The following is a 25997-nucleotide window of genomic DNA, read 5'->3' on the forward strand; positions in this document are numbered from 1 at the left end:
AAGTCTGTCTGCATTGTGGCCTCTGATTTCTCGTCCCTGCTCCAGCAGAGCAGTTAATTATGCATTAAGTTGGCTTTGAAAGGCTGTTGTGACATGGGACAATAATTGGACAAACCTGGAGGTCTGAACATATTCTTACGTAACATGCTGTTGGTACTTCTTGAGCGTCACAACCTCTTAGCATCTACCTCAGTTAATGACAGTTTGCAGCTTTGTGCATGATGTTTGGCCCAGCTTCACATCCTCTTATTTTTCCAAAGGGTCTCATGCCTGAAAACAGTCCTGACACGCCAAGAGGCAGCTGTTTACAAGTGTTTAGCAGATGCTCTACAAGAGGAAATGAAGTTCTTTCAAAGGCCTGAAACTGTTGTTTTGTGTCATACAATTGATCCTCAATTTGCTCTTTCTGACTGACATTCTGCTTTTTCTGTTTGTGTTTCAGGGCAGCAACAGACCATAACACAGACAACACTACTGCCATGCTGAGAGAATGGCTGAAGAGAGCTCAGCATATGTACCACTATGTGGAGTGGAGACCCATGGAGGAGCCAAAGTGAGTCACAGTTTCCACCTTTCATTAGCAGTTATTCAGAGTCCTTCAGACTTAATTCTAAATCTTAGTTGTTCCTGTTTTCCTCACAGAATTGATATTTTTTAATCAGATAGGAAAAGAAGATAAACTATCTTAAATCTTTGTCTATTTTAGATCTTACACAGATGAGTGGGGTCCGAAGCACTGGCCTCCTTCAAGGTTCAACCATGTGATGAAGCTACGACAGGCAGCACTGAAGTCTGCCAGGGAACGATGGGCCGACTACATACTAGTAAGACCCAGATGTGATATTGTGCACATGCATAGAGAATGGGAATCCTGATATCCGGCTTGATATTAGCACAAATAAAATAAGGGATAATATCACAATTATTCAGAGCTCCAGGCTATGATACTTACCTTTGATTTGTGATACAGTTAACACACATAGCCTGACTATACTGAAAAAATACAAGTTAGCTATAAGAAACAGGCTAAGCTAATGACAGCAGCTACTCCACACTGCCAATGTCTTTACGTCCTCAAGAGTATCACAGACACCCAGCTTTTAACATGAAACTATTATATAGTGTTATAAAAAGTTTGAATTATCTTCATTTCAAAAAGAATAAACAAAAAACTGTCTTTCGATGATTAATTAAAAACAAAACAAAAAACGGTTTGGTAATGTTTTGCTAGCTTTAACTAACATTGGTACTCTTAGCTAGCAGTGTGCTGTTCTCCTTTTCCATTCTTGACAAATATTTGCTGGACACGAGTGATTTTATAAATTTTTGCTGTGATGGCTACATTTTTAGATTAGAAGGAAGAAGTTTTTTATAAACAACTTATAGATAGTTGCACTGACTGAGCTAATTCTACCCTTGATTTTAGGAGGTAGATGGAGGTATTGGCCCAACTCAGCATTAAGTTGAGTTAGCCTTGATGAACGATATGAAAACGATATAATAAGGAAGACACTGAGGGGAAATATATATATATTTATTTGTATTTGTATTGGGTCTAAATTATTTGTTAGTGCTTGTTAGCCAAAACAAGTTGTGCAATTTGTGTGATATAATGAAAACTCTCCTCCCTTCTTTAGTTTGTAGACAGTGACAACCTGTTGACCAACCCACAAGTGCTCAACCTGATGATGGCTGAAAACCTGACTCTTGTGGCTCCCATGTTAGAGTCTCGCTCACTTTACTCCAACTTCTGGTGCGGGATCACCCCTCAGGTACAGTCTAAACCTGAACTTAAACATATTTTCATTCATCCAGCTAGTTTTCCTTCCTTAACTTGTTATTTTTCTTATTCAGGGTTACTATAAGCGAACCCCAGACTACCAGCCCATTAGGGAGTGGAAGCGTCTCGGCTGTTTCCCTGTTCCCATGGTGCACAGCACCTACTTGCTGGACCTGCGTCGGGAATCCACAAGGGACCTGACTTTCTACCCTCCTCACCCAGACTACAGCTGGGCGTTTGATGACATCATGGTGTTTGCTTTCTCAGCCCGTCAAGCAGGTCAGTCTGAAAGCTGCACTAACAACAAATTGCTACATTTCTAGCCGAGCTGCTAATGGCTTGGGAACTGAGGAATGTCAGTGACGCAGCCATTCATTTGTACACAGCCTGGTTTTAATCTTCATACTGGTACTGCTTTATGCCACTGGGGGCTTTTTTTATTGGTTTATGCACATGTTACACATTAAAACAGATAAAAACAAGCAGCACTAAAGGAATCCATGTGTTTGTCCTGACTTTGCATCTGTTTGTTTGTCAGAATGCAAAAAAATATCAGTGTTTGTAGATTCTTGTGTTTGAAGTGAATGATCATCCAGAGGAAAATTACACAACCATCCACTTCCAGGGTGCAGACAACAAGCGTGCACGCCAACTTAAAAGTAAACACTTATAAGCATCCTTACAAACAGTGACAATATCTGCAAACACAAGAAAATCTATAGAAGCCAAGAGAAATATAATTTTCTATCCTGCAAATTAATTGTAAACAAAACACAAAGAACCTATTTGTACACATAACTGCAGTGAGTATTTAACTTTTGAGAAAAGAGGTTCAGCATTTTGTAGCTGATGACTATTTTCTGACTATGTAAAATGTTGAATTCAAAGTAAAAATGTTGCTCAATTTAACCCACTCCAGAGTTTGCTGATGTGGCCTTGCTTGGTCTTGTGTGACTAGTTACTGTAGGTTACCAGCTAGCTAATGTTTGCTAGTGTTAGCAAATGTTTTAGTGACAAAACGTGGTCACACATGAACAAAACCTTCAAATCTGCTGCTTTAACACAACTTCTGTCATGGAATATGTTGAATTAATTATGTTTGTCACAGTGTCAAGAAAAGGAAGAGAAATTAGAAATTAAAACCTGTGTTCACTACTAAAGACATGAACACACAATAAGGCTGCACAGGACAGTTGCTTTTGACAAAACAATTTAAACTTGTATGTGAAAAGTATGGATCCCCATTGAAAAGAAAATCCATAAATGTAGATGTGTCCTCAATTGAAGAAGAATTAAGTTTGATAATTAAGAAGCAGTTGTACAAATATGAATTGGGACCAACAATACATACACAAACAGGGCCTCTTAGTAAATGTTGGAGCAGTGTTTAATATTACAAAATCTAATCTTGCAAGGGGATTTGGGCTGGTCTGAAATATTGATGTCCAAAGTAGTGGCTGCAGGATTTCAGTGTCCTAGTTTTGAAAACTTTAGGAGTCAGAAACTGGCATGGTTGCAGAAGTTGAGGTCCTGAATCTAGGTGCTTGATTACTGAGGGCTGGAGGCACGATAATCTGGACACATGAGGGACTAGATGCGTCTCGTCTCTCAAAGAACACTAGATGTCAAAAAGTGCCTTCAAAAAGAAAAGAAGTCTGAGCGGACTATCACAACGATCTGGCAAATAGTAAAAGTCTGAGCCGGGCGTTTACTCTGCAGAGAGTGTAGGTGACCTGATTGCAGACGAGCAGCAGGTGTGCAGGCTTGATTGACAGCAAGATGTGTGGATTCATGCCCAGCTCTAGATGAACACATGAAACATGAGAAGAAAAGGAAGGGAAGGAGATTGGGATCCTCACATTGAGTGATCGTACACATCCCAAATTGTATTTGACATAGAAGTTATGCATGTATGTGACAATGAATACAGAATGTTTACATTGTAAAGGCACAGAAACACATGTCAACTTTTGAGATGGTAAAAAGACACCCACAATGTAAGCTTTATGGATGAAAACAGCACTGTAAGAAATATCAAGCTGTTTGTTTGTTTTGGTAGGTTTGCTTTTGTGTAGCTTCAAGTCTCCACAGTGACGCTCATGCATATCAGAGAAAGAATAAAGACGCTGCGGTGGTCTAATTTGCATGTTTATTTTAATTGTTTGGGTCAAGAGGTTGTATTAACAGAATCATGTGCGTATGTGTGTTTGTGTGTGTGTTTTCCAGGTGTACAGATGTATGTGTGTAACAGAGAACACTACGGTTACCTGCCTGTTCCTCTCAAAGCACAGCAGAGTGTGGAGGATGAGAGCGAGAGTTTCATACACACCATCACAGAGGCACTGAGTGAGTGCAAACACTATATAACTTGTTTCCTCTCCCTGGACCCCCTTGATTGCACCCTGTCATCCCCCTTCTTCTCCCCCCCTCTATTTTTCTTTCAACGCCCTACTCTGTTGCTTCTCTCTTTTGCCCCCCCCCCCCCCCACTCACTGTTCTACTCTCCACTCAGGCTTTAAATAAAGCAAATCAAACAAACCCCACAATCCACAGGAAATACTGCTGTATTTGAATCTTGTTGTTGTTGTTTTAACCTTTACCCTCCTTTATCTCCCCTGCCAACAGTTGACCACGACATTGAGGCCTCTGAGCACCTGTACTTTCCGCCATCGCCACAGGACACAATGGGCTTTGATAAAGTAAGTTTTGAGAGCGCTTGAAAACTCTATCTGTTTCTCTTTGTATTTACTATTTATAGGGAACTCCCACATCCTGCCTCCCAAGCTGTGTCTTCAAAGTTCTTTACCTCTCTGATCCCAGCTTCTTGTCTTAGTTCTCCTTTGTTTCTCTGCATTTTGTGTCTCCTATTTTACTAAGACAATAGCACCAAGCAGAAACGTCGGAGTAAAATTAAGGCTCGAGCAAAGTAAAAGATGGCTCTCTAATGAACCTGTCTCCACTTAGATTTTACTGATCAACCTGAAGCGCCGTCTGGACAGAAGAACCAGGATGTTGAAATCAATGACTGCCCTGGGTTTACACGCCACGCTGACTGATGCAGTGGACGGCAAGTAGGTCACAAACATATGGCTCTGTATGCACTTCATGAGCTTAACCTATAAGGACTGATTTAATCTTGAAAAAACAACATCATCATACTTTCCTTGGTGGTGTAGACTCTCCCTGAATAAGCTGCAGTCAGAGAATTTCTTCTGTGTCCCATCTGTTGCATCTTTTTCTAACATCCTGACATCCTGCCTAAACAGATGCTAGGTGTTTGTAGAAATGTTCTTGACTTACTTATATTCCTCTATCAGTACTTACTTTAATCCACTGTTGAGAACGTCCTAATCCCTCTACGAGCCTTTGGCAAAATGTCTAACTTGTTGCAACTTGCTGAGATTTACAGCCAAGCTGTTCCCCTTGATGATAGACTCAGATGCTTATAGACAAATGTAGTTATAGCACGTTCTCGTCTTTTCCCACTTCTGCTCATAAATTCCTGTTCTCCCTCTCTCTCTCAGGGCTCTGAATTCGTCCCAGCTGCAGGCACTTGGTATAGAAATGATGCCCGACTATAAGGACCCGTACTCTGGTCGAGTCCTGACCCGAGGGGAGATTGGTTGCTTCCTCAGCCATCACTCCATATGGATACAGGTGAGAAGCAGGGAAGAGTGACATACTAATACTGGAAAGAAGAATAAGGCTGTTTTCGACAGGGGGGACTCAGTTTTTAGGTGCTGTGAAAATTATTAAATTTCATATAAACCACTTCTTAACTTTTTAAATCATAAGTGGATGCTAAAGAAGCTGTTTCGCTATCAGCTTGGCCGTTGTTCACTTCCATTTTCCGAAACCGGAAATTCAGTGACGTCTAGCCCAGCTTACTGCAACACAGAGTGTGGCCAAAGTGTGGTGTAGGAGCCATATGTGTGTGTTTTATATGTGACATGTTGGTAAGTGCTGTATATTGATGTGAGGGGGTTGTGTGCACTCTGATGGCACTTGAGTGGTGGGTACGTCACTGTGGGTGTGTGCGTGGTGGTTACAAATAATTCCACGCACCTGTAGTCTGTTGGTTTTGTTAACGAGGAAGGGTGAGTCGGGAGTGAAACTTTCTATTGACCACTACGCTTAACACCACATTAGTTTTGCCGTTCTGTACTTTGTCTTGTATTGTATGAAGCATCTGTTCAAGTTGCGCATCAGTAGAAATAAAGAGCATTAACGAGCATTAGAAGTGGATGTGTGTTTCTGTGAATGCGCGTCTCAGGTAAACTCCCATGCTTAGCGTTCCGCGGCGTGTCGGTTTTTGTTTGGTTAAATCGTCAGTCAGCCGCAACATGTGGTGATCAGTGAACATCTTGTGATCATAGATTCAACCTGCTGAAGTGGTCTTTAACTTGTTTGTTTGCAAAATTTGAGGATGCCAGTTGAGACAAGTCCTCTAATCTTTGAACATTTTGGAGGACCTTTCACAGTAAGGGTATGTTAGGGACGTCACTTACTGGTTTCTAAAGAGCCATTTTGTAGCCCAATGATGGTAATCGCCATACTGGAAATGCTGACTCAACCTAAATTTCAGTCAGTCTGGAAAACAGGCAAAGAGCTGGAGCTGAGGTGGGCGTTTAGTCCAGGCACCCACCACTAAGTCCAAACAGCTGTGCCCCTTATCCAAATATATATAATCCTTAGCCTTCGAGTAAGCGATACTGTAAACTATACATGTGGTTGTGCAAATCAGAATCCTGACAGGGTGAGCAGGACTAATGTCACATCCATTGTGTGGATTTTCGGACCGGATCTTGCGCCGCTTTTTTCTATCAGAGATGGTTGGGGCCCAGTAGCTCGAAAGGCTGCTCTCATATCTGTCCCCAGTAACTGTCATTATTAAAAGTTCAAAGTTCAAAGTCAAAGTTCAAAGTCTTCTTTATTGTCAATACTGCAGTATGCACCAGTCATACAGAGGATTTGATATTATGTTTCTCTCTCAGACCCTAGCAACGACAACAACAGATAAACATAGGAAATAGCTAGAAAAAGATAAGCTAAAATTAAAAAGAGTAAGCTAATAAAAATAATAAAATACAGTTTTTGCCAGTGTCAATAGGCAGTAGTAAAATTTGTTGAATCCTTTCTGTGGATTGATTTGATATGATGAGGTGATCAGGTTGTCAATAGCATGATTTTGTTGTTGAGAAGGAACTACCACTGTAATTGGTACCATTGACCAATCAGAATCAAGTTTCTTAACCTAGCCTGGCATTTAGTAAGAATGTCGGGTACTATTATCTCAATGAATGGGTTAAAGTCAATTAATCCCCTGCACTGTATGGACAAGAATACTGAGCTACACAGCCTGTAAACAATAACATGCTTTCATATATCTTCACTCACATTTAAGTAAACATTATATTAAAAGGTGAAAACATGGAGCTATTTTTCTGCTACAACTCAAAGTTAGTGTGTTATTTTAGTTGTAAGCTAGGTTATAAACTGGGCAGCTGGTAAACCCACAGCTGTCATTGATATGTTTTAACTTTGTGTACTTTCTTCTGACAGATGTTGGAGCAGGGCCTCCAGAGAGTTCTTGTTTTAGAGGACGATGTGAGGTTTGAGCCCAGGTTTAAAAGACGAATTCAGGCCATAATGGATGACGTAGACAAAACCCAGCTGGACTGGGACCTCATGTAAGAACATCCACGTATACATCCACAGATTTTATTCCACATGTGTGTATCAAAATGTAAGTTTATGTGTGAAGCCTCTTTAACACACTCTCTCTGCTTCTGCTCAGATATATTGGACGTAAGCGCATGCAGGTGCAGCAGCCTGAGCAGTCTGTGGAAGGTGTAAACAACCTGGTGAAGGCCGATTACTCCTACTGGACGCTCGGCTATGCACTTTCACAGCAAGGAGCCAGAAAGCTACTAGATGCAGATCCCTTCACAAGGATGTTGCCTGTGGATGAGTTCCTGCCTGTCATGTTCGACAAACACCCCAAGTCAGTCTTTATTTTGGATTCTTTCAATTAGAATAACAGTGGTGCATATTTTGAATTCACGAATTTTACAAATAAATTATATTTAATGCATGAAATACAGACTCCACAAGGCTGCAGAAATAACTCATTCTGTGCAAAAACACTCTTTTAGAGTTTAGAAATATTGACTGAAGAGCACAAATAGATGATTGCAGGTGCACTCTTATATAAGAATGAATACATCAGCTTATTCAAATGTAGGATAAACATGAAGTTTCAATAGTGAAAGTTAAATTTAGTCAGTGTAATTTAGGCATGCATAAATCCCATGCATGCACAAAAACAGACTTGAGGGCTATAACCCATTCAGAAAGGACCTACTGTACAGTAATTATCTATACATAGACACGAACATGCATGTGCAGGGCCAGTTTTAAATGTGAGGCAGTTTGTAATGTTCCAAATTTTTTCTCTAGTGGTAGACCACATCTTATGTCCAGTTTTACTCCACATTTTGTTCCCTACATTTCTCTACCTCCGTCTTTTTTTTTTTACTCCTCATTCCACCTGATTGTGTCCCTCTCTCTTTCATTTTTCTGGCACAACCCCCTTCCTTCTTCTTCTTTTTCAGTGCTCGCTCACTCACAGGGCATGGATTGTTCTTGGGGTTCAGAGGGTACAGTGCACACAATGCCTGCTTCTCTGTTTCTTTTCTCCTTTGGGATTCTTGCCATACCCTGTTCTACTATTCCTCCACCTCAACCTCAATTTTTCCTCCTTTTTTAGCATCTTTATCCTCTAGGTCAGCCCTTCACCTTTTCCTCGCTCTCCATCCTCATCTATTTTATCCTTTTTGCATCTTTTAAATTTCCTAACTCCCTAACAGGACTTTACTTTCCTTCGCACCTACTCCCCCCTGTGTCACCCGCCTCTCCTCCCCCTTCCCCCTCTCTCTTTGAGGAATGTGGGCCAGAGCAGCTCTTCCTGCTGGTTGGAGAGGGGGACAGGATTCCCATTGATAGAGGCCTGAGCAGGGGGGTTGGGTCGGGATGGACACTGTGTGAGTGTGTGTGTTACTATATAAATACATGGAGATGTGTGTCTGGTGTTGCATATATAGATTAATAGTGAATACACTGTGTGTGTATTCAACTTTTAGAAAAAGTGGGTTTGTTTAAAATTGAAAGAAATGGGTAAGATGGTGGTGAGTGGAAAGCTGGCAGGAAAAATGTGTTAAATAACACAAATTAACAGCAAGTCATTATGTGTTCTGTGTGAATGCTATGACAAAGATGTATGTGTTACAAGAAGGAAGCCTGTATGGTCTCTCTTTTGTTTGTCTACTTCCAGAAAGGGCTGCACTACTTTTCTTTATTTGTATTCTTTATAACTCTGATTTTGCTAAAAACAAAAATGACCATAACAGCCACAAAAGAATGCCTTATTTCACAGAAATCTGCTGGAGGATGTGTCTGTTGCAGCAGGTCAGCTCTAATAAAGGTGTAGGGTTTCCAGTCCTAATGTAGAGCTGACAGGCTTTAAACAGGCTCTTGGCGGCAGGGAGTTGACCTCTGTGGTGACCTGTGGTGACCTCTGTCTGCAGGAGTGTGACTCCTCTTGGTTGACGTGTCAGATCCACCTAGCCCTCATTCCTCCCTTTGACCCTGCTTCAGACTGATGGGTCGGTTTTCGTTGTTCTTTTTCTTTGCTTATTTTCTAGATACACTCAACATGACAATAGTTTATGTAACAGCATTAAGATGTGGGGAATGTAAGGATACATTGGTTATTAGATCATCTTTATAATACCTGCAGTTGGTTGTATACTGTGTTTAAATAACACTTGGAGATGCTTGTACTTTACATGAGTATCTCAATTGTTATTTTCAGAGCTTAATTTTATGTCCACTTTAAAGGGATAGTTCAGCTTTTTGGGGTGGGGTTGTTTGAGTTACGTGTTAATAGTGAGTGTATTACCTACAGGGGATCCTGGTCACTTTAGCAACATTTATAAAATAATACAAGTTTAATTCTTTATTAAACAGATAAATAATGTGTTTCTCATTCAAACACATTTATTTGACAGCTGTTATCACTACAAGTGAAACCTATAAAACATATGATTAGCATGAAAATAAGAACTCAATTCAATAAGAAACATTTTCTTTGAAAAAAATGTCTCAACAAGTTCTTCATACATTCATTTGGCTCAGTTTTAACATGATTTAGACGTACTTTAGAGAGTTTCATTTTGTATAAGTTGAAAAACACTCCCGTATCATGACTTAATTTTACTGAAGTACACATTGTCCTGCTCCTTATCTGACATCCTGTAGATTTGCTGTCTAGTAAAAGGGATTTCCGGATCATTGGGTATAGGAACTAAAACTTCCAGTAAACAAGATCTGATGCAACATACCCAAAATAAAAAATAGTCATGTCAACAGCTTTGAGTGACTGCTGTGTTGTTCAGCCTTCCTTCCTCTTCTGTTCAGTGGACTTTAAAACAGTCACAGACCGGAATTGGCAAAAATTTGAACTTCCATTGGTTATCGCTGCTGACATTAACTTAAATACTTCACATGTTCATTTACACCAGTGTTTATCACTTTAACATCTGTTCATATTTATGAAGCTGCACAGAGCAAAAAAAAAATCTGATACATCAAACTGCTATTATGTTCATTCCATTGACTGTATGTTAATACGGGCAGTGTGCCTCCATCTCCTCCCATTGTAAAATGTGAAGCCAAAATACTGCCTCTATGGGTGCTGACATATTGTATTGCGCTGTTGGAGCAAGAAGGGATCTCCACACCCCTTCTGCTTACCAAATCACAACAATAGCTACAGATAAAACATCAAAGATTCCTCAGATCAGTGCAGTCCACAGCAGAGTGGAGTCTTGTGTTGTAGAATCAAATAAATTGAGGAAGGAGCACTTCCTGGACTCAGAGAGGGTGTGCCTTGGTTTTTTAATACTTATTTTCTTGTGTTGATTTGAAGCAGACTAAGTTACCAAAAGTCCAGTTGCTCTTGGATCACTATTTCTTTGGTTTCTTCCATAGACTGTATAAAATATGGACGTAGTATGGGTGACCTCACCCATCTGTTTCTGAAGCGCTGATTTGAGGCCAACCGGCGGCGGCGGCCTTATTGCTAATATTGAGGGATTGTGACGTAAAGAGGCGGGCTTTGAGCCTCCTAGCCAACAGCTACAGTGTTCCAGCCTGTCAATCAAGTCAACTGTGCCTCTCATTGGAAGACTTGTAATCTCAATATCTTCCAAATTGCTATGATAGAAAAAAATTCACCCCTCATACAGTGTGTGCCGATCGAGAAATGAGCTATCCAGACTACACTTGTCTTTTGTACCAGGCTGTAAAATGTTTATTTCTGCTGTAAAGATCGTCTTTTTTGAATTGGTGTGTATGTGGTTTCCGGTACATCCGGAGCCAGCGTCAAGCAGATCTTTGTTGAACTGCAGTTTTTAGCACTTCCGCATTGAACTCATATTTTTAGACTGGAGGTAGCAGCTTGGTCTTCTAGCTTTTCCTCCTCTTTCCTGCCTGTATTTTTTAACGGAGCTGTCAATCAATCATCCTTTAACACCAAATAAGAAATTAAAACTCCTTAGGAAAATGAGCACCTGTGCATAAATCTGCACGACAAGGGCTGACTGCTATTACAGTTAACAAGCTTGATAAGAATTTATCTGATGTGTGTATTTTAATTTGAAAGTTTGACACGTCACATTTGTTTACATGAAGACGGCAGGCTTTATGACCTATACTGCAGCCAGTCACCAGGGGGAGCTCCAAAAGTTTTGTTGTCCCTCCAAAGAGGTGTTGTTCAATATACGTTTTTTTTTATAGTCTATGGTTAATTTCAAAACTCTTTTCTTTCTCCTTCCACAAAGTTTCCTATGTTTGTATAACTCTCTTGTTGGTTTTCTTGTGGATTTTAGGAGTTCCCTAAAATAGCAGGACATGTTTTGGCAATTAAAATTGTGGAGCCAATCACAAATTGATTCCCTTACATGCACTGTTACCATGTCTGAAATGTGGAGATTTGCTTGGGTTTATACGTCTTTCAACATTTAAAGTAATAACCTTGGGTTCTTGACATTGTTGTAGCCTGATATCTAACCCTTCGTGGTCGGAAGGATTAACCAGAAGATTAATAAAGAATTTAATCATCCTTTTCTGTAATAATCACCTCCATATTAATTCTTCTTTGCTCTTCTTTCCTCCCAATCAGTACGAAGTACATGTCTCACTTCAACCCACGGGACCTGCAGGCCTTCTCTGTGGAACCTCTACTCATCTACCCCACCCACTACACTGGAGAGCCTGGCTACATCAGTGACACTGAGACTTCCACCATCTGGGATGATGAAGCCGTACTCACTGATTGGGACCGACAACACGCACGCAAGACGGCCCAACAGGGCAGCATCCGGCCTGTGGCACAGAACAGCGTCACCGGAGACTCGCCGCCTCCTGCAGCTCGTGCCTCACGAGATGAACTGTGATACACACACCTGAGAGCGTTAGGTGACACACACCTGAGACTGAGAGAGACTCCTGTTTACTGTGCAGTGTACACACAGTGAATTTAAGGTGTACACCCACTTGAAAAGACTGTTGAACTACAAGCTGACATACTGTACATTCATTCATGGATAAAAGTCAAGTTCTGATGTCAGTAAAGGGACTCTGAGGAGAGGAAGAGGAGGAGAACCTGGGATGAGGGCCAGCAGGCCTTTGACAAAAAGCTTTATTTATTCCCTGTGTGCCTCCTCTGGGCATGTGGAGACACTTACAGCCTGATGAAACTTAAGCAACACATGGACCAGAGCTAACATTATTTGCAGTTTGTGTGAAAAAGATAAAAATCCTCCTCACAAATCAATGTTTTTTATTGTTAAAGACAATTATTGTTATTTAAAAAGAAAAACATGTGTTTTGTTTATTGGACAGCAGAGGAATAAAGACGTTTTTAAGCTGTTTGAAAACAACTCTTAAGTGTGAGTGGGAAACTTAACTGTGTGTCCTGTTTGTGTGCATATGTGCAGATCATCGATTGTACATTAAGCTGAACAGCGTGTCTCTGTCTCCTCCCATTTTACAGAAGTGAAGCCAAAGCACCCCCCGATGGGTGTTGACATCTTTTGGAGCCAGAGTCTGTGCAATATAGATCGGTTCTAAGACGACTTTTTTCCGCTAGTCAAAACACACATTTGACTTAAATCCCTCTGACTGTCACAAACCACAGCAGATTGACTCAACTTTATTTGTATAGCACTTTTCACACATTAAAGTGCTTCACAAATGAACAAACAGAAAATTGAGTGCAGAAACTTAAATTATGAACAACTTAAACAAGACAGAAGACATTTTGAAAATGTAAAAAAAAATGTGATACAATTTTAGACTGAACTATAAAAAGTAAGGAATTAAAAAATTAAATCACGATAAAAGCAGATAAAACTAATATTGAAACAATGATAAAAATACTAAACTAGGCTATAAAATGTATTCAAATTAAGAGCCCAATTAAAAAGTTAGGTGGTTAGTTATCTTTTAATAATACCTAGAGATCTTGTCATGTTTATATTGAGAGGCAGTGAGTTCATAAACCTGGCCAGATCAGATACTCTTGTTGCTTTAAAATTCATAATTGAAAAGATCATCAACTCTATTATTAGTGTCTGCTGTGTTTTCTCATGCCATTGTTTCCTTGCTCTGCTAATCTGGTAAAGAATGCTGAAGGAGTCGCATTTGTCAACAGAACTGTTAACTTTGGCATTGGTCTCAGATTTTTTTTTCTGTCAACTATGACTTGATAGTTTTTCACAATGGTCCATCTGTTAATATGGAGGAAGTGAACCTTATGACCTATTATGCAGTAGTTAAACCTCCAAATGTTTTAGCTTCACTTTAGGGGAAACGTCATGTCGTCCATCTTTTTGTACAGAGTAATTTTGGGATTTGTTTAAAGAATTGAGCATATGTGGGAGGAGGGGGGATGGCATCCTGTACCCAATAGTGTCACTGTCTCAGACGATGTCAAACTCATACGCAAACATACAGTCACATACTTCTGTACTTATGAGGACCCTTACTGACATAATGTCTAACTCTGTAGCTCTGGACACTGATCTTTACCATCACAATTACAGCAAAAGCCGGATTTAAAGGTGTATCATACAGAAGGTCTAAGACTCAGACTCAAGATTTCTCAAAAGGAGAGCTGCACAGACAGACACACACACACACACACACACACACACACACACACACACACACACACACACACACACACACACACACACACACACAGTGACAGAAAAGCATTTCTTCTCCACATAGCGAGTGAGTTATAGATGTCATTATGCTCAGTGTTTCTGTCATTGTAGCTATCAGTCACAAAGCAGGCTGGCCCTGCTCATAAATGTTAAGACCATCAGTCATTTATACATCACATGTAGTCTGTAGCATGTTTGATGTATGCTATTTTATCTGCCTCAGACCTTTGCTCTTGAGCATATTTGTGTTATATATTTTGGAAAGACTAGATTAATGAATTATTCATGTCTTTAGTACAGGCTGTTCTTGGTTTAGCTGTGGTGCTGGGCTGAACTAATAAAACAAGTTCTCTTAAAATGTGTTTGTACTCACTCTGCAGAAAACTGACATGCTAATGACCTCTTATAATATTGATCATTTAGGACTGAGCTTTTAATGGTGCAGAGAATTTGTGGATAGACGCAAATGATGAGAGGAAGGGAAGACTTCAACGAAAACAACACACGCAAAGCACTCTTTGTCTCTGTGGGAAACACACTACAGCCTTCATTAAGTCCTGTATATTATTGTTTGATTTCAAGCACAAACTCGCTGCAGCTGTTCACATGACCCAACTGATTTCTTATAAGATACAAACCATCTGAAAATAAGCCATGTGACATTTTGAAATCAGTGGTAAAAGATAAAAGGAGCTGCAACTTCCCAATGAACTCAAGCTTTGAGTGTTTATCGTGTAAAGGACCCTCAGCAGGAGTGTTGGCTCCCACTGTTCACTGGCTGAGTGAACCTCTGCACACTGTTTTATAGTTCCTGTCTGCTGCGAGATCTGAAAGAGAGAGGGATGGAGAGGAGAGGTAAGAGGGGAGTGGGGATTGGTGGGGGAGGTTATTTGATGTGAAGAGTAAGAAAAGGTCGGATGAATGGTAAGGTGGTGACAAATCTATAAAAAAAATGTACGTCCTGCTCTTTGACTGAAAGTACAAGACCTGTTTGTATTCACCTAAAATTAGGCCATGTTTTGATAGTTCAGACAACAGCACAATTTATTTTGTAACCTTCACTTATCACAGACCAGACCTTGCTTTATATATGTGTTATGCCTGGAAATAAGTTCCAGTACGAATGCCAATTAAACATTTTGCTCCATCAGGTAAGGACTCTCTTTGGTGCCAAGAGGGGTAATGCTGCCACCTGCTGGTCATATTTTAAATGACAACATGATCGACTCACTTGCTTTGTGAGGCCTTTCACGTCATACAGCTCATAATATATTATTTATGTTTGAATAAACTCATATGAATATAATGGGTTTCAAATAAATGAATATTTAGGAAGTGTGCAGGAATGCTCTCTCTCTCTCTCTCTCTCTCTCTCTCTCTCTCTCTCTCTCTCTCTCTCTCTCTCTCTCTCTCTTTCCCTCTGATACATTGTCCGGGAGAGATGGAGAGAATCAGCTGTCAAGGAGCAGTTAGCGCATGTAAACTACACACAAACATTACAGAGTTTTATTTCAAGAAATATCAATACTTCTTGTTTGCACATATATAACCTTATATAATCCATCATTCATTCATACATAAGAACAAATAGAAAGTACATTGTTTTCCAAAAAAGCATATTTCACCATCTATGATTGATATACTTCTACTTAAGTAAAAAATGTGTTAAGTTTAAACAAATTAATTGAGAAAGTCTGAAAAAGCGCTCCGTGAACAAGTTAGTTTAAAACTTCAGTTTAAGTTTCTCTTTTTCCTTCACTTTTCTTCTAAGGGTTAGGGTTGGGGTTAGGGTTGGGGTTGGGGTTGGGGTTAGGGTTGGGGTTGGGGTTAGGGTTGGGGATAGGGTTGGGGTTAGGGTTAGGGTTGAGGTTAGGGTTGGGGTTGGGGTTAGGGTTGGGGATAGGGTTGGGGTTAGGGTTAGGGTTGGGGTTAGGGTTGGGGTTAGGGTTTGTGTTGGGGTTAGGGTTGGGGTTAGGGTTAGGGTTAGGGTTAGGGTTGGGGTTAGGGTTAGGGTTTGGGTTGGGGTTAGGGTTGGGGTTAGGGTTAGGGTTAGGGTTGGGGTTAGGGTTGGGGTTAGGGTTAGGGTTAGGGTTGGGGTTTGGGTCGGGGTTAGGGTTGGGGTTAGGGTTGGGGTTAGGGTTAGGGTTGGGGTTAGGGTTAGGGTTTGGGTTAGGGTTAGGGTTAGGGTTAGGGTTAGGGTTGGGGTTTGGGTCGGGGTTAGGGTTGGGGTTAGGTTTGGGGTTAGGGTTAGGGTTGGGGTTAGGGTTAGGGTTAGGGTTGGGGTTTGGGTCGGGGTTAGGGTTGGGGTTAGGGTTGGGGTTAGGGTTAGGGTTGGGGTTAGGGTTAGGGTTTGGGTTGGGGTTAGGGTTAGGGTTAGGGTTGGGGTTTGGGTCAGGGTTAGGGTTGGGGTTAGGTTTGGGGTTAGGGTTAGGGTTGGGGTTAGGGTTGGGGTTAGGGTTAGGGTTAGGGTTAGGGTTGGGGTTAGGGTTGGGGATAGGGTTAAGGTTAGGGTTAAGGTTAGGGTTGGGGTTTGGGTCGGGGTTAGGGTTGGGGTTAGGTTTGGGGTTAGGGTTAGGGTTGGGGTTAGGGTTGGGGTTAGGGTTAGGGTTAGGGTTGGGGTTAGGGTTGGGGATAGGGTTAAGGTTAGGGTTAAGGTTAGGGTTGGGGTTAGGGTTAGGGTTAGGGTTAGGGTTAGGGTTGGGGATAGGGTTAAGGTTAGGGTTGGGGTTAGGGTTGGGGTTAGGGTTGGGGTTGACCCCGCGATGGTCAGGTCATATTGCCCTTGCGATATATTCCCTGGTCATATTGACCCTGCGACAGTGTCGGGTCATTTACACCCAACAATATATTATCCAGTCATATTGACCCCGCGATATATTGCCAGGTCATATTGCCCCAGTGATATATTGTTGGGTCAAATTGACCCTGTGATATATTGTCTGGTCATATTGCCCCCGCAATATATTGTAGGGTCATATTGCCCCTCTGATATATTGTCAGATCATATTGACCACGCTACAGTGTTGGGTCATGTTGACCCCACGATATATTGTTTGGTCATGTTGACCCCACTATATATTGTTTGGTCATATTGACCCCGTGATATATTGTCGGGTCATATTGGCCCCGCAACAGTGTTGGGTTATATTGACCCGGCGACAGAGTCGGGTCATATTGACCCTGCGATATATGGTCGGTTCCTTTTGACCCCGTGATATATTGTCCGGTCATATTGACCCTGCGATATATTGTCGGGTCATTTTGACCCTGTGATATATTGTCGGGTCATATTGATCCCGCAACAGTGCTGGGTCATGTTGACCCCGCGATATATTGCCGGGTCATTTTGACCCCGCAATATATTGTCGGGTCATATTGACCCCATTGTCGGGTTAGGGTTAGGGTTTAGGGTTAGGGTTAGGATTAGGGTTAGGATTAGGGTTAGGGATGTCACCAACACAATAAAAGATTGTGAATTTGATGAGCTCATTTTAGAGCTACTGGATCTAGCGTTTGAACTGTGAACCCCCTTCCAATCATCTGTTGTCCTGCAAGTCCAAGATGGGGTATATACCTCCTTAAACTTCCTTATACCTCCCAATACCTCCCTATACCTCCTCTCCCCTGAGATGTTGGTGATAATATATTGACCAACAGTAGTCTTTCACTTCTTTTCTTCTTTGCTGTTATCTTTGTAAGATATTATTTATGTCTGTGTGAGTGTATATGTGCTTTTTAAGCAACAGAGCGCACACACAGCCTTGGTTACTGAGACATCATCTAGAATATCAGATTAGGTTGAGCCCTTCACTTTCTGCGTATACTGCTCTTTTAAAACCACACTGGCTTCTGTCTGTGCTACACATTCACACACAGCATGTGTGAGATACAGGGGATACAGGGGATTTGAGTTGTTGGATAAAGCCTGCTGTCACGTGTATGACCTCCTTTACTGTCCAGGTTAGTCATTTACATACTGTATGAAATTTAACTCACAGGTTAACTGAACCTAGTGAAGACTAAAAATGAACCTCCAAATGTAATATCAAGCAACAATTACAATACAACTTTGGTTTAAGTTTTAAATCTTTCATTTCATATGTTAGGATATCTGATGGACTTACAAAAAGAAAAAAAGATGATGCTTTTTATTTTTTTTTTATTCATGCAATATGTTGAAATAATAGGATAATGTCAACAGCCTCATTTAAAAAGAGGGGAAACTGTCAGTTTCATTTCTAAGAGGAACAGAAGAATAACAAACAGTCCAAGGGTTCATTGTCACTACACATGTCACAGGCTGAAGTTCTGCAGAATGCTCGACTCAGCATTAAGTCCACAAAGCTTGGAGTGGATTTCAGCCTGCACACAGAGAAACAGAAGAATGAGAACCTATTGATAAAAATACTCTGATACTCACACATATGTCAAGTGGATACAAACTGAGCATGGTGCAAGCCCAGAAATTTCTGCTGCATGTGGCAGTATAATTATAGTGTTTAGGTGTTCATACAGGTCTACCTTTGACATTTAAGAGAAAGAAGAACAGGCAGATTACTTTTTTCAAAACCTGATTTAATGTGTTTAAAAGTGCAGTGTGTAGGAATGGGAAAAGTCTAAAATACGTTATTAAACATTATAAGCCGTTGGTAACCGTCTGCTCTGTGAGCAGGCAGCACGAACGAAAACAACATTTCGTTCCAATAACAGAACAATTCCAAAAAAATACATATGTCTGTTCTGAGCTGCTAAAGAAAAATGATGGCAGCCTCCATGAGGAGACCTGCTCCTTATGTTTACATACATACTTAATCTAAGTAAAAAAAAACAAAGAAACTATAGTTTCATATAGGTTATTATACACTCATTTTTAACATACTTATTACATCCCATTATATAATTATAATAATTATAAATTCTGTTAACCTTCTACACTCTGCACCTTTAACAGCATTAGGGTCAAGTAGGGTCTTTTGTACTTGAATAGCCTAAAATCACAAATCCCCTTTGTTTCAGAAGTTTTTACAGTACACAACATGATTCATTATAAACCCTTTTTATGTATGACAGGAAAAAAACTCAAAAATGTATATGGTGCTACTCTGATTTCTCCAAATGGTCATCATTATTGTATCCTTGAGTAAAAACACCATCTCTCCACACACTTACATATTCAAAATATACAGGGACTAACCCCAAACAGTCCTTTTGATGTGAATGATTCTTTAAGACACACCCCTACTCACCCACTGGCCCATATGTGGGTAATTAATGCCCTTAATGGACCCACTGGTTAATAATGAATGAATGGGTTTGCGATTGGCCTTGAAATGCAGAGATAGTTTCTCTGTATTCAGAGAACCAAGGTTACAATCGTAATCCACTGTTCTTGTATTGTACTGCGATTGTCTCTCCATCCAGTCACATATTCCGTGTGAGAGTGTGTCTGGGTGGAGGAACCTTTGAGACACACTGTAAAGAAAGTGGCCCTCAATGCAGCCCCAATGGCCTTTGTATTCAAAGAGGTGGCCGCCACCACCAGAGTGTGCAATGTATCTCTACCCCTTGCTTAGGTACTAGAGTTTGGCCTGCCCTGCCAGACAGTAAGGTCACATCTGCCACAAGGTGTAAGTTAATGAATCAGAACTACAAGAACCTCAGTGACAAAACCATACATAATACTGAACAACATAAACCTACTGTCCTGCTGCTTCCACATCACAGATTGCTTCAGGTATAATCATGGCTCTCATTATTTATGGCTTGAAAAATCTGTGCAGGATTTAAGAAACAGAAAATGTGCTTCTAATTAAGTAAGGCTTTCAAGGGGGCCCCAACTGTTGGAACAGGAACCACTGCAAGGGAGCATTCTTGTACCTCATGTAAAAGATTAGCTTAATATGATATATCAGAAGACACATGGTATTGATCTTTGGTGGAACATTTGTTGACTTATGTGCAAATCAAATTTGATAAGATATTGCATCTTGTATAGGGAGTCATTGTCATCAGAGGGTAAGTTGTTGATTTTTAAAATTGTCATTGGACACAGAGAGTGATCTTCTGTGATTCTTTATGTAATAAAAGTAATAACATTGTGTAAGAGGATCAAATGAGTCAGTGAAGCTGCTGACTGAGCGGGGAAGTGGCCAGTGACTAACACCGCTGTTGTAAGGCCGTGTCCTTTTGACAAGCACACATACTCATACATACGCACATTCATGTAGGGGCATGATCCACTCATACACTTGGATTTCAAAAGACCAAGGAAGCACAGAAAGGAGAAGGAAATGTAAAATAAAAACATTGTTTTTGAAACACTCGGTGGCCTCTGCAGCCTCCTTCGTCTTTTGTTTTTCTTTTTCTCTCAGTGTCAGTGATCCAGAGAAAGTGTCCATTGTCCCTCTCTGTTCTCTTCCTCTAACTGATAATGAGTAACTGTTCAGTGTCAACAAGAGCACCCTGAGACCTCCATTCAGTCACTAAATAAGTATGTGTATGTGTGTGTGTGAGGGAAAAGCACATACACACTTATTCAGGGTTGTACTGTCAGTACAGAAATAGTCCTGACTGCACCAATACTCACAGGCAATATGAACCTTCATCCAAACAATCTTATCATGTAATTAGTGTTTGTTTTGTGCAAGTACTCCAATATTATCCCTGGAGAGGATTAAGCAGTCTTAATTCTGTTATTCTTGAGTTAATTGCGCTGGTTATGTTCCCATTTCATCCAACAGAGGGCAATGTGGAGTTGTCTAAAAACATGCCAGGCATTAAAGCCTTGCTGGATTTCTACAAAACTGAAAAAATGTAAAAGAAAATCTGCTTGATAAAACTTTGAATATTCTGTGTAATAATGTTTACCTTCTGTCATGTTGCTGATGTTTGTATGAATAATGATTAATTAGTTCATCATAAACATGTGTATGATTTTAACACACTTTTTCTTCTACTTAAAGCTTCTTTGAGTGGTGTTTAACAGGATATAAAACAGACTGAAATTAATAATCATATCTCTCTAGGACCAACAAAAGTAAACAAGACCTACAGGAAGAAGAGTGTTTATTTATACACGTTTGTAGTCATTTTAAATGTGTTATTTCTACCACAGGATATGGAATGGTAAATGGAATGGACTTATATAGCGCTTTTCTAGTCTGTCTGACTACTCAAAGCACTTTCTCATACTACAAGTCGCATTCACTCATTCATACCCATTCACTCACTGATGGTAGAGGCTGCTAATGTAAGGGTCCATCAGTATTAGCTGATCTCATTCGTTCATATTCACACACCTCTGAACAACAGCAGTAATTTGGGGTTCAGTGTCTCGCTCAAGGACACCTCGGCATGTGACTGCTGGAGTTGGGATTGAACCACCAACCTTCCGATTAAAAGACGACCGATTCTATCCACTGAGCCTCAGCCGCTGCAGACTCTTTAGAGTTCCACTTCAAAGAGTCAGAGTGACAGATATGTTTGACTGAAAAAAAGGAGAATATAAATCTATATTTAAAAAATACTGCCTATTTATGTACATTACACGGTCAGCAACAGATAAGATGTATAACGTTGTCCACAGGAGGTTCCAAAATCTGCCGAAGTGAAAGTTTCTTACAGGAGCTTTAACCTGAATGTATCCATTATTAGAGAAAGAACCAACAATACTTAAAGTGACTTAGATTAGCTCCAAACCCGTAACTCCTTCACTATTTAGAATTAAGGTCCCGGACTTGTTGACAGTAAATGGACTATGTGCCTCCATATCCTTCTATTGTGAGATGTGAAGACCCATATTGACATTGATAATGGCATATTGCCCTGGTGGAGCTGTGGCGTGCCCAGAAGCTATCTGGCTGGTGGAGCTGCAGGACTGAAGCCACACCCCGTCCACTGACCAAAACACATATTTCACTTACTGATAAACCGTTTAAGATCCTTCAGGTCAGTACAGTTCACAGCAGAACAGATTATTGTGCTGATATGAAACAGAAACTTGTGGCTATGGAAAGTTAAGTGACTCCTTACGTTTCCTTTCCCCGTTCCTCCTCTACTCTGCTGATCTTATAAAGAACACTGTAGAGGCCTACATTTGTCACCAGAGCTGTCAATCAATCATGTTTTAAACAAAAAATAACTAATGAAACTAAATTGTGAACACATGAACATAAATCTGCATGATAAGAACTGCTATGTAAGGTGTATTTTTACTGACATGCATTTATCATTTGTAGTAATGGAGGAGGTGGGCTTTATGACCTACACTGCAGCCGTCATCAGAGGGAGCTCTAAAGATTTTGGCTTCAGTCAGGATATCTGTTGTTCTGTCCATTTTCTATCAAGTCTATGCCTGGACTTGATACTTAAACTGTTTAAATCTGTAGGAGTGCTACTTTTGCTGTAAAAGGATATGAATACTTCCTCCGTGAGTGAGTTTTTACTCTCATGTATCAGCTTGCAAGATTCAACTCACTTCCATTGTGTCAAATATTGTATTCAATGGGGATCTCTCCTTTTGTGTTCCACTGTGAGCGTGTGAATGAAAAATTGAAAGGCAGGACGAGAGGTTTTCTTTCTATTGAGACAATCTTGAGTGTATAGTGTGTGTAAAAGTGTGTGTATGTGTGTTGTCAGAGTATGGAGAGCTTTGACTTCCCAGCTGTGTAAACTGGGGCTGGATACACCATGACTGTGTCAGCACACTCAGACAGAGGCAGAGAAGAAAAGCCAGGAGAGTGAAAGATTTAAATGTACAATGAAAACATGTTACAACGAGCAGAAGAAGTATTTGAAAAAATGATAGGTTCTTGCCGTTTCAGTGACAATTTGTCACATTGTATGAGTGTAAGTAGGGCATAAGTCAAGTGAAGACCACTGAATGTGGCTGATGAGTAAACTGGAGGGAAGTGGAAGGCTCTCAACAACAGAGGGAGGAAATGGAGGAAAGAGGGGGAGGCCGGTTCACTGGAAGTCCATCCCCACAACGAAAAGACATGCAGTGTGTTAACTCAATCTTCCTGCCTGTCATTATCCCATCATTCCCAGCAGTAACACACACAAACACACAAACACACAGAGGCACAGTCAGTCATGGTCATATAAATGCTTATTATTATCACCCTCTTCAGACACTTCAGCTCAGCTCCATTTATCTGCTCTGATTACAGAGGCATTTTAATTTTAAAGTTATTTTTTATCCATGGCCTCTGACCATGAGTCAGAGCTAAATATAAACATAGTTTAGGTGGAGGCTCATTGCATTTTTCTGTGATGAAGGTTGCAGTGGAACTTAGTCACCCTGAGTCGGATTGAAGGTTTGAATCATGGCCCGAGCAATGACTTGGGAGAGACAACCTTGTGCTACAGCAGAGATTATTTCACTTATTGAGCTATCACTCCTGGAAAAAAACTACCTGTGGTGGGAGATACCAATAATACCATGTCAAAATACTCAATTTCACTTTTCAGAAGAAGAATGGACTTTATGAATGACATGATCACAATCTTATACCAATGCATTGCTGTATTTATAGACTGTCACTGTTGTAGCTGTTTCAAATGGAGCTATTTCGAATGTCTTAAGAAGTACGTTTGGTTGTTCAGACCAGCCAAATGACATTCTCTCAACTAATACTGTGACAAACGTAAACTATATCAGTAAGACACAAAAACAAGATAATCTCTTTTCTCAAATATTGCCATCTGAAATTTTCATCTGTATTGCTCCCAGAGACCCTAAGAAGCAGGGGTGTGTCCAGAGGGGTGCTCAAGGGTGGCACTTGCCCCCCTTCAGATTGGATTGGCCATTTCTCGTGCCAAACCACATCCTATGCTATGATTGGCTATTGGCAGAAGTGGGACTTATGTTAAAATCAACTCCTTGGGCTGTGTTATAACAGGCTAGCACTAGCTGTCGTATCAAAATGTAGCACTACTTCTGTGTGTGTCTTCAATTGTAACTTTGGACAAACATTTGGTTTTTGAGCCCATAAAGAATTTAGAAAAGAAAATGTTTGTGTCACCACTCTGTTGTGTTAAGTTTTACAGTAGACAATTGTACACGGGAAAATATCAAAAGCATGATCCTCAAGTGATAGTAGTGAAAGTCGAAGAAGACAGAGAGGGTTAATGCAAGTAATTAGTGTTCGTGCAAATACCCCGGCCTCCTCTGTCTACATCAGTGCCCCAGTTTGGTCACCTCAGTCAAAAAGTCTGTGAATGTCTCAACTAAAATGAAACAACTGAGACACAAATGATCACAGGTCACAAATGAGTGTAGTCTCAGAAGACAATAATTAGTAATGAACAAGCAAAATATATTTTGCATAGTGGATAGTGTTGGACTTTGATAGTGAAACACCTAACACACAGATACATCTGAAAGGCTGTAAGGTGTTTTTTCCGTAATCCATGATTCTTGCAATATATTGGTTTCATTGTCTTGCAGCAATTAATTAAATACTGCCATATAATAAGTATGGGATTTACATTTTAGATTACTAAAATGCCTTCTAAACATGTGAAATCTGACAAATGGACCAATGCAGATATTGTTTTTTTAAGACGCCAAGTGTTTGTACTCAAAGGCGTGTCTATGTGTGGTGCTGCTTGTATCAATCAATCGTTTTTCATTTGTATAATTTCAATTATATCAAAAGTTATCTCAGGAAATGTCAAAAAAGCAGGTCTAGACGTATCATTGATCCATCTGCCACGACTGGACAGGTAGAGTGTGGGAAAGAGAGAGATGAGAGTAGGGGGAAATGGACATAGATGGAGTAAGTGACAGACAAACAGGGAGATGTACATGTTTTAACAAAACCACAGATAATACAGACTTATGGATACTAGTAAGTGAGTGTGCGTATTTGTGTGTGTGGGTCGAGTAATGTCCCTCTCCTGTAGAGTAACTTCACCGGATGCTTCTCTGACACTGGTGTTTTTCCAGTGGCTGTTTATTTACCAAAGAAAACAGGATGCAACGTCTGACTTTCACACTGCAGCTTCAAACTGTAAGATAAACTTTCCTCACACTTTGTACAATATTAACCACTGGATCTTCATCTGCACTGGCTGCTTGTGTGTCTCTGTGTGTGTGCGTGTGTGTATCAGAGCACTGCCTGGTCCCAGATAATCCTCCTCTCTTAAACAGCAGTGTTTCACACATGAGTGGCTCTGATTTCTTCTCTGAACTCAGTCACACACACACTCAAAAACACACACCAGCACAAACACACACACTTACAGGCCTGCTGTCCATAATTGTTACACATTTATCAAGGTCTGACTTTAACCCTGATGTCACAAATGTCACTGAGCTGATCTGTCTGAGAGGGAGCTGAATGAGTGACTTCATTCAGTGCACATGTCTTAACACCTGAAGTTGTTGAGTCAGTTCTTAGTTGCAATACCATATTCTTTAAAGATTATTTTCAGACATGCTTCCAGATTCACAGTTTAGACCAAAGAAAGTTCATTGTAAAAACTGTAGATTGAGAAAAAAGGAAGAAACCCCCAAAAAACAAACAAAAAATCACAGAAAAAGAACAACAGTAGAACTTTCTAAAGATCCTATGAGGGACTATTAGTTTCATTGTGTCTGGCGCCCCCTGTGGACAAAGCAGAGACCATATATCTGAGTGTGGGCTAGTACACGGATGAGCGTTTTGAGCTGTTAGAATTCAGTGTCTTGCACAAGGAAGTGAACTGGCATCCCCCCAGCTACCAGTCCAACATCCAAACTTGGTCCATACCTGGATTTAAACTGGTAACCCTTCGGTTCGTAAGCCAAGTCTCTACAGACCGAGCCACTGCTGGTGGCTGTTCCTGAATTTTCAATATATACATAGAACGTATAAGTCACTTCAGTTTTGGTCTTGGTTGCTTTGTAGGTCAAATTAAGAAATTGGTATGATACCCTA

General features: G+C 40.5%; 1 protein-coding gene across 1 annotated transcript in view; it reads left to right on the forward strand.

The window, feature by feature from the left end:
* colgalt2 (collagen beta(1-O)galactosyltransferase 2) overlaps positions 1-12809 on the forward strand; it is a 31382-nt gene extending 18573 nt beyond the window's left edge. Inside the window, exons 2-12 of the mRNA XM_034700103.1 lie at positions 443-553; positions 707-824; positions 1638-1772; positions 1855-2059; positions 4007-4126; positions 4406-4479; positions 4745-4851; positions 5305-5437; positions 7343-7470; positions 7578-7784; positions 12024-12809. Coding sequence (XP_034555994.1) covers positions 443-553; positions 707-824; positions 1638-1772; positions 1855-2059; positions 4007-4126; positions 4406-4479; positions 4745-4851; positions 5305-5437; positions 7343-7470; positions 7578-7784; positions 12024-12297 — 1612 coding nt within the window. The 3' untranslated portion in view covers positions 12298-12809. The remainder of the gene's footprint in view (positions 1-442; positions 554-706; positions 825-1637; positions 1773-1854; positions 2060-4006; positions 4127-4405; positions 4480-4744; positions 4852-5304; positions 5438-7342; positions 7471-7577; positions 7785-12023) is intronic.
* The last annotated feature ends 13188 nt before the right edge of the window (positions 12810-25997 follow it).

This window comes from Notolabrus celidotus, chromosome 2 (assembly GCF_009762535.1).
Source record: "Notolabrus celidotus isolate fNotCel1 chromosome 2, fNotCel1.pri, whole genome shotgun sequence".
Lineage (NCBI taxonomy): Eukaryota > Metazoa > Chordata > Actinopteri > Labriformes > Labridae > Notolabrus > Notolabrus celidotus.